Source organism: Plodia interpunctella, chromosome 8 (assembly GCF_027563975.2).
Source record: "Plodia interpunctella isolate USDA-ARS_2022_Savannah chromosome 8, ilPloInte3.2, whole genome shotgun sequence".
Taxonomy (NCBI): domain Eukaryota; kingdom Metazoa; phylum Arthropoda; class Insecta; order Lepidoptera; family Pyralidae; genus Plodia; species Plodia interpunctella.
The window spans coordinates 11,142,965-11,152,070 of NC_071301.1; the positions used below are offsets into that span (position 1 = coordinate 11,142,965).

Sequence of the window (9,106 nt, forward strand, 5' to 3'; positions counted from 1 at the left end):
GTGGCAGTGCTCGGTGGAGTGGATCTGTCGCTCCCGAGTGTCGTCAATGCGATGCTCGGGAGTGACGGAGCCTGGGCGGCAGTGGCCTCCTTCTGTGAGACTGTTATGTCACAGAGGGAGGCCGAGGAAAGGAACCGCGAGGACCACCCCCTCGCGGAGCCGATCCGCAGAAGGCGGACGGGGGCGCGACGCAGGCGCTACCTTGCGCGCCTGCAGGCGCCCCCCTAAATCGGTGGGACTAGTCCCACCCGACGGCAGGGGTCCACCAGGTGTCGGTGGGCCCCTGAGAATGGTGAGTCCGGTCTCTGGCGAAAGAGACCGGCCAGTCGCTGAGGCGTCTTGTGTTAGATAGATCCGAGGCGCCTCCCTGTAAAGCGGCCGATGGCACCCGCAGGGGTTTAGTGGGTAGTCTGGGCTGGATAGCGGCCCAGGAGTCCCACACTCAGTGCGTAAATGCATTCCCCTGCGAAAACAAAAAAAAAAAAAAAAAAAAAAAAAAAAAAAAAAAGGTTAGGTTAGGTTAGGTTGGGGTGCTACTGTCAGGAAACCTCCACGTTGGCTCGATGATTTGAAGGTTTGCTTCTGTCACTTGATCTTTGATTCGGTGATAGCGGCGGCTGACAAGTTATTGGGCTGGTGCACCCTGGGCGACGGTTAATAACTCCCCGTTTAGGGGTCTTGTTAGCCGTTGGCAAATGTCCTGGCAACTGGTGGTGGGTTACCCATGTCGGGTAACCCAGGTTGGAGAGCCAATTGGCTCAGTGGCTGTGAGAGAAGGGGGCTAAGCCCTCTACTCTTACAGCCGTGGTAGGGGTCGCGGGGGAAGAGGAGGGGTTGGTATTACGGTGCGCCGCTCTCCCTATCCTCCGCGACCAGGCGCGGCCATGGCGCAAACATGGTGGTCGGTGGGGCCGCAGAGGAGGAGGACTGCCGGTATCACGGTGCGCCGCTGTCCCTATCCTCTGCGGCCGAATGAGGCGCGGCCATGGCGCAGACATGGTGGTCGGTGGGGCCGCAGAGGAGGAGGACTGCCGGTATTACGGTGCGCCGCTGTCCCTATCCTCTGCGGCCGAATAAGACGGAGAGCCGCTGCCTCCGGTCTGCTTCCGGACTGGATGGCGTGCGGCTCGCCTTGGTGGTTGGGGGCGCGCCTGCGGGCGCCCCCCCTGAATCGGTGGGACAGAGGTCCCACCCGGCGGCAGGGGTCCTCCAGATGTCGGAGGGCCCCTGAGAGTGGAGAGTCCGGTCTCTGGTAAAAGAGACCGGCCAGTCGCTGAGGCGCCTTGTGCTAGTTAGATCCGAGGCGCCTCTTTGTAAAGCGGCCGATGGCATCCGCAGGGGTTTAGTGGGTAGTCTGGGCCGTTTGCCCAGGAGTCCCACACTCAGTGCGTAAATGCATTCCCCTGCGAAAACAAAAAAAAAAAAAAAAAAAGGTTAGGTTAGGTTAGGTTAGGTTAGGTTAGGTTAGGTTAGGTTAGGTTAGGTTAGGTTAGGTTAGGTTAGGTTAGGTTTCGCGGTGGTGGGGTGCTACTGTCAGGAAACCTCCACGTTGGCTCGATGATTTGAAGGTTTGCTTCTGTCACTTGATCTTTGATTCGGTGATAGCGGCGGCTGACAAGTTATTGGGCTGGTGCACCCTGGGCGACGGTTAATAACTCCCCGTTTAGGGGTCTTGTTAGCCGTTGGCAAATGTCCTGGCAACTGGTGGTGGGTTACCCATGTCGGGTAACCCAGGTTGGAGAGCCAATTGGCTCAGTGGCTGTGAGAGAAGAGGGCTAAGCCCTCTACTCTTACAGCCGTGGTAGGGGTCGCGGGGGAAGAGGAGGGGTTGGTATTACGGTGCGCCGCTCTCCCTATCCTCCGCGACCAGGCGCGGCCATGGCGCAAACATGGTGATCGGTGGGGCCGCAGAGGAGGAGGACTGCCGGTATTACGGTGCGCCGCTGTCCCTATCCTCTGCGGCCGAATGAGGCGCGGCCATGGCGCAGGCATGGTGGTCGGTGGGGCCGCAGAGGAGGAGGACTGCCGGTATTACGGTGCGCCGCTGTCCCTATCCTCTGCGGCCGAATAAGACGGAGAGCCGCTGCCTCCGGTCTGCTTCCGGACTGGATGGCGTGCGGCTCGCCTTGGTGGTTGGGGGCGCGCCTGCGGGCGCCCCCCTGAATCGGTGGGACAAGGGTCCCACCCGGCGGCAGGGGTCCTCCAGATGTCGGAGGGCCCCTGAGAGTGGAGAGTCCGGTCTCTGGTGATAGAGACCGGCCAGTCGCTGAGGCGCCTTGTGCTAGTTAGATCCGAGGCGCCTCTTTGTAAAGCGGCCGATGGCATCCGCAGGGGTTTAGTGGGTAGTCTGGGCCGATTAGCTGCCCAGGAGTCCCACACTCAGTGCGTAAATGCATTCCCCTGCGAAAACAAAAAAAAAAAAAAAAAAAAAAAAAAAAAAAAAAAAAAAAAAAAAAAAAGGTTTCGCGGTGGTCGCGGAGCCGTACGCGGTTCCCTCCCTGCCCCACTGGGCGGGGGATCTGGATGGCCTCGTGGCCATCGTGGCTAGGCCTGGTGCCGCCCCTCCCCTCGCGATTAAGAAGAGAGGGAACGGCTTTGTGGTGGCGGTTCGGGGAGAGTACGCCATAATTGGTGTTTACTTCTCCCCGAACCGGGATTTGCCGGCCCTGGAGCGGTTCTTGGATGCTCTGGGGCCGGAAATAAGGCGGTTAGCGCCCCTAAAGGTCTTCGTGGCCGGTGACTTCAACGCCAAATCAACGGCGTGGGGGAACCCGGCCACGGAGCCCAAGGGGCGAAAGGTGGAAGAGTGGGCGCTGGCCGCGGGGCTGTCTCTCCTAAACAGGGGGACAGCCCACACGTGCGTGCGACGGACGGGCGGATCGGTGGTGGACCTGACGTTCGCCACCCCCTCCGCCGCGCGCTCCGTGTCGGACTGGAGGGTGGAAGGGGGGGTGGAGACACTCTCGGACCACTTGTATATTCGGTTCGAGGTGTCGGCCGCCCCCCAATGTCAGGCGGCATCATCGTCCCGGGTGCGCAGCCGGTTCCCGCGCTGGGCCCTTACGCGGCTTGACCGGGAGCTGGCGGAAGAGGCGGCCATCGTCGGCCGCTGGAGCCTCCCGCCTCTAGACGGAATGGGGGTGGACGACGCGGCTGACCGTCTCGGCGACGCTTTCACAGCGGTGTGCCGGGCGGCCATGCCAAGCGTAGGTCGAGCCCCCCCTAGGCGGGCGGTCTATTGGTGGTCGGCGGAGATTGCCGCCCTTCGCGTCGCCTGCAACGCGGCCCGAAGGGCCTATAGTCGAAGCAGGCGGCGCAGTCCCCGGGACGAGGAGAGGGATGGTCAGCTGTATGCGGTGTATGTGGAAAACCGTAAGGAGCTGCAGCTGGCCATCGGTCGGGCCAAGGAGGAAGCCTTCGAGGAGCTGGTGGAGGGTATCGAAAGAGACCCATGGGGCCGGCCGTATAAGTGGGCGCGAGACAAATTGCGCCCACAGGCGACCCCGCTAACGGAGACCCTTCAGCCAGCTCTGCTGGGGGAGATTGTCGGGGATCTATTCCCCGGCAATCCGCGAGGGTTTTCTCCTCCGAGGATGGCCCGACAGCCGCCTGACGCGGAGGGAGAAGAGGTGGAGGCGGATCCGCCTCCCGTCACCGACGTCGAAATGGAGGTGGTCCTCGACCGCCTCCAGACAAGGAAGAGGGCACCGGGTCCAGACGGGGTGCACGGGAAAGTGCTTGCGCTGATTCTCGTGCACCTCGGGGAGGAGTTTCGGGGGCTGCTCAACCGCTGTCTGCGAGAGGGGCAGTTCCCGAAATTATGGAAGGAGGGCCGGCTCTGCCTTATTCCGAAGGGGAGCCGGCCCTTGGACTCGGCTTCGGCGGTGCGACCTCTGGTCCTGCTGAGCGAGGCTGGGAAGGCCCTAGAGAGTGTTGTGGCCTCTCGCCTCGTTCGGCATGTGGAGGAAGGCCCGGGACCGCGTCTCTCTGACGTGCAGTACGGATTCCGGGCCAAGAGGTCCACCATCGACGCCCTCAGGCGTCTGCGGTCGGTGACGGAGGAGGCGGACAGAGAAGGCGAGGTGACCCTGGCGACGTCGTTAGACATCGCCAACGCCTTCAACAGTATCCCGCACTGTGTAATACGGGAGGCGCTCCGGTACTTCGGAGTGCCCTCGTACCTGCGGGGGCTGTTGGGGGCGTACCTGGAGGAGCGGGTCGTCCTGTACGAGGACAGGGGAGGCCAAATGGTCCGGCGGGGCGTCGGGTGCGGTGTCCCGCAGGGGTCGATTCTCGGCCCTATCCTGTGGGACATCGCATACGATTGGGTCCTGCGGTGCCGGCTTCCCCCCGGGACGGGTGTCATCTGCTATGCGGATGACACTCTCTTCACGTCCCGGGGTGCGAATTTCGGTGAGGCGGCGCGGCTGGCCGAAACGGGCCTCGCCCTTTTGGTCGGCCGCATAGAGAGGTTGGGGCTTCGGGTCCGACTGGATAAGACCGAAGTCCTCCTCTTCCGCGGGGCCCGGACGCGAGGACCTCCCCCAGGGGCGCGCCTCCAGGTGGGTCATGAGGAGTTGAGGGTGAGTGCCCAGATGAAATACCTGGGCCTCATCCTCGACGGGAGATGGTCCTTTGTCCCCCACTTCCGAGAGCTGGGGCAAAGGATCATCAGGACGGCTGCGTCGCTGGGCCGACTCCTGCCCAATCTGGGTGGGCCCAGCGACGCTGTACGGAAGCTGTACTCCGGCGTGTGCCGGAGTATGGCGATGTACGGCGCCCCCGTTTGGGTGGACGCCCTTGCCGCGGAGAATAAGCGCCTTCTCCGGCAGGCGCAGAAGGTGATCGCGGTAAGGGCGATACGGGGGTACCGTACAGTGGCGTTCTCTGCGGCCACAGCCCTCGCGGGCGACCCGCCGTGGGAGTTGGTGGCGGAGGTGCTCGCCGAGGTTTACCACTTTGTGGCGAACAGGAGGGAAATCGGCGAGCACCCCTCGCCTGAGATGGTCCGGCGGGTCCGCTTGCGAGGGCAAGCGGAACTCATGCGGAGGTGGGAGGCAGACCTGGCGCGGGCAACGTACGGTGTACGCACAGTGGAGGCCCTGCGCCAGGTCCTGGAGAGATGGATGTTGAGGCGGCGCAAGCCTCTCACCTTCCGCATGACGCAGGTGCTCACCGGGCATGGCTGCTTCGGTGAGTACTTGCACCGCGTGGCCCAGCGGGAGACCGAGCCGGTCTGCCACGATTGTGGCGAGGCTCGGGACACTGCTCAACATGTTCTAGAGCAGTGTCCCAGGTGGAGTCGGCAGCGCCACGATCTGGTGGCAGTGCTCGGTGGAGTGGATCTGTCGCTCCCGAGTGTCGTCAATGCGATGCTCGGGAGTGACGGAGCCTGGGCGGCAGTGGCCTCCTTCTGTGAGACTGTTATGTCACAGAGGGAGGCCGAGGAAAGGAACCGCGAGGACCACCCCCTCGCGGAGCCGATCCGCAGAAGGCGGACGGGGGTGCGACGCAGGCGCTACCTTGCGCGCCTGCAGGCGCCCCCCTAAATCGGTGGGACTAGTCCCACCCGACGGCAGGGGTCCACCAGGTGTCGGTGGGCCCCTGAGAATGGTGAGTCCGGTCTCTGGCGAAAGAGACCGGCCAGTCGCTGAGGCGTCTTGTGTTAGATAGATCCGAGGCGCCTCCCTGTAAAGCGGCCGATGGCACCCGCAGGGGTTTAGTGGGTAGTCTGGGCTGGATAGCGGCCCAGGAGTCCCACACTCAGTGCGTAAATGCATTCCCCTGCGAAAACAAAAAAAAAAAAAAAAAAAAAAAAAAAGGTTAGGTTAGGTTAGGTTAGGTTAGGTTAGGTTAGGTTAGGTTAGGTTAGGTTAGGTTAGGTTAGGTTAGGTTAGGTTAGGTTAGGTTAGGTTAGGTTAGGTTAGGTTAGGTTAGGTTAGGTTAGGTTAGGTTAGGTTAGGTTGAGGTGTAGTGTGCTAAGAGGTGTAGTGTGCTAAGAGGTGTAGTGTGCTAAGAGGTGTAGTGTGCTAAGAGGTGTAGTGTGCTAAGAGGTGTAGTGTGCTAAGAGGTGTAGTGTGCTAACTGAGGTGTAGTGTGCTAACTGAGGTGTAGTGTGCTAACTGAGGTGTAGTGTGCTAACTGAAGTACTCTGGTTATTAATCGGCGCCAAGGGCGAATTCGACGTCCTCTATTGGTTTTTATTTGTTTTGACGGTTCAGTGTCTTGGCTCCTTGTTGAGTTGAGGCACTGACAAGATCCTATTGTTGGTCAGTTGTATCTGACCAGAGCTACTGGATCGCTGGTGCGTTCTTGTAGCCAGGCAGAGGCCAATTTCTGCCCTCTGTCTGTGGACTGTGTTTTGTTTTGCCCCATTTGGGGCCATTTATTTCTGGCGTGGTCACTTCCCGGCCCGATATGGGTAGGAACGTGGCCAAATCTTCTAGGGGAAGATCTCTGACCCCAAGGGGGAAGAGATCAACCGGGGGGGTTAATGAGGACGTGGGAGAGAAGACGATCAGCCGGTCTGAGTCGCTGTACTTCTCGGACGGCGACTCGGACGGGTCAATCGATCTTCCGGAAATTAAGTTGGGCGGGGAGAAGCGGGGTCAAGCCCCAAAAAGGAAAGCTTCGGAGGAAGTCGAGGAGGCTGAAAGGGCTTCCAACAAGCTTTCCTCTGTCTCGAGAGGCCGGGCTGCCCGTCGGGGCTCGTATTCTGGGACGGCCGAGGCGAGGGAGAGGCTCCGCGATCTTTCGGCGGACTATGCCCAGTTCGAGAGGGAATTAGAGAGGGCTGGCACCAGCAGCTACTTAAAGGGCACGGAGCAGACCAGTAAGAGGTGCTTAGTGGATGAGCACCTCGAGGTCGTGAGGGCTGCTGCCCAGAGGGTTTTGGCGGAGGCCGGAAAATCCGGCAACTTAAAAGGGACTGCATGGCGGGCCATGAATGAGGCCTGCCATGACATTATTGTGGCGGCTGGGAAAATAGAGGCCCAGTGCGAGGAGTCGGAAGCTGTCCGCATACTCAGAGCGGACAACAAGAGAATGCGGGAGCAGCTTTCGCTCCTCCAGCAAGAGACAAAGGCCCTCCGCACAGCCTTTGCCGAACGGGTGACTCCGGCGCCGACTGAGGCCCAAACAGCGGCAAATGCCCCCTCTCTTGAGGACATCAGGGGACTCCTCTCCGAATGGAAGGAGTCCTTTGAGAGGAACATGTTCCTCAAGCTGGGGGGAATGGTGAACGACCGCCTCAAAGAGGCGGAGAAAAGGGGCATCCTAGCCCCGGAACCTATCGTTCGGCCGCCACTTGCAGCTGACGCGAAGAGGAAGGAGGCCGAAACACTGGCCTCAAAAACAGGGCGGAATTATGCTGGTGCTGTAGCGGGGGCCACCCTCATGCCCCCAGCTCGACCTGGGCCTGCACCTAAAGCTGTCGCAGGCAAAAAGCAGCCCAAACAAGGGACTGCGCAGGCCCAGGCACCCATCGAATCACCTGCCGAAGTGCCTCCGCCTCATGAAGGCGAACAGGGGTGGGCCGAGGTGGTCAGGAGGGGGAAAAAGAAGGGGAACAAACCCTCCTCTTCTGCCCAGCAGGAGCCTACCCCTGTGAAGGCCCCCAAGGCGAGCGCACAGCCGCCCAAAAAAGTTAAATTCACCGCACCCAAGACTTCGGCGGTGGTGGTGACCCTCAAGCCGGAATCCAAACTGGATTACCGCACGGTAATATCGAGGGCCACCACTATCGACCTTTCGTCGATTGGGGTGGATCACGTGTCGGCTGTGCGTGGAACGGCAACGGGGGCCCGCATCATTGAGATACCCGGGGCTGACAGTGGGGCTGCGGCGGACAGCCTCGCAGAGAAGCTCCGGGAGGTCATAGGGACTGAGGCGGAGGTCACAAGGCCCTTCAAGGCGGCGCAAATAAGGGTCTCTGGACTCGATGAGGGAGTGACGCCAGAGGCCCTAAAAGAGGCCACAGCGAGGGCGGGAAAATGTCCACCGGGACAGGTCAGGGTGGGAAACATCCGCATAGCGCCGGATATGACGGCGGCGGTGATCATCACCTGCCCTGTGGCGGCTGCCAACGCCCTAATAGACGAGGGGCGCCTTCTTGTCGGTTGGACAGCTGCCAAGGTCAGGGGGCTGGAGGCCCTGCCCATGCGGTGCTACCGGTGCATGGGCATAGGCCACACCAGAGCCCTCTGCCCGTCCCCGGTGGACAGATCGGAATTATGCCATCGCTGTGGCAAATCTGGGCATACTTCCTCAGAGTGCGGGGCCAGTGAACCCTGGTGTGCGGTGTGTTATGCGCACAAGTTGGCCGCCAAACACACAATGGGCGGCCCATCGTGCAATCCCCCGCGCACGCGGGGCAAACTGGCCCCTCCAAAAAGGGGAGCCTCCGAGGGCACCACGATGGAGCACTAATGACAGACGGGTCTGCGCCACAGGTTGAGGTGCTGCAGGCCAACGTCAACCACTGCGCCCGTGCACAGGACCTGCTAGTCCAGCACGTGGCGGAGTGGTCTATTGGTGCTGCCGTCGTGGTGGAACCGTATTGTGTCCCCCCCCTTCCTACTTGGGTCGGAGATGCGGACGGGCTGGTGGCAATCACCTCTCCCCGAACTGGGGATCGCCCGCCTCTCTCGAGAATCGACAGTGGCCCGGGTTACGCGGCGGCAAGATGGGGAGAGTTTGTCATAGTCGCGGCATACTTCTCCCCCAATAGGCCGCTGCGGGCCTTTGAGGATTTTCTCGAGAGAGTGGGTGAGGTAATTGGGAGAGCGGCACCAGCACCGGTGCTACTGATGGGAGACCTCAATGCTAAGCACTCGGCATGGGGCTCTCCCGTCGACGACCCGAGGGGGGAGGCCCTGTACGATTGGGCTGTGGGCGCGGGGCTTGAAGTCCTGAACCGGGGCAACGTTGACACATGCGTGCGGCGGAACGGGGCGTCGATTGTCGACATATCCCTTGCGAGTCCCGTCATTGCTGCACGCGTTGTAGATTGGCGTGTCCTGGAGGACGTGGAGACCCTCTCAGATCACCGGTACATCCGGATGGGGGTCTCCAACAGGCCCCAGCGGCCCGTACAGGGCTTGAGGGG

The 9,106-nt window shown here is 61.3% G+C and overlaps 1 protein-coding gene across 1 annotated transcript; it reads left to right on the forward strand.

Moving 5' to 3' along the window:
* The first annotated feature begins 6,417 nt into the window (after positions 1-6,417).
* On the forward strand, positions 6,418-8,427 carry LOC128672177 (uncharacterized). The gene has a single exon (XM_053749125.1). It carries the CDS (start codon positions 6,418-6,420, stop codon positions 8,425-8,427), a length of 2,010 nt encoding a protein of 669 aa, XP_053605100.1.
* The last annotated feature ends 679 nt before the right edge of the window (positions 8,428-9,106 follow it).

Coding starts and splice junctions, on each gene's coding strand:
- LOC128672177 (XM_053749125.1), top strand. CDS start 6,418: ATGGGTAGGAACGTGGCCAAATCTTCTAGGGGAAGATCTCTGACCCCA.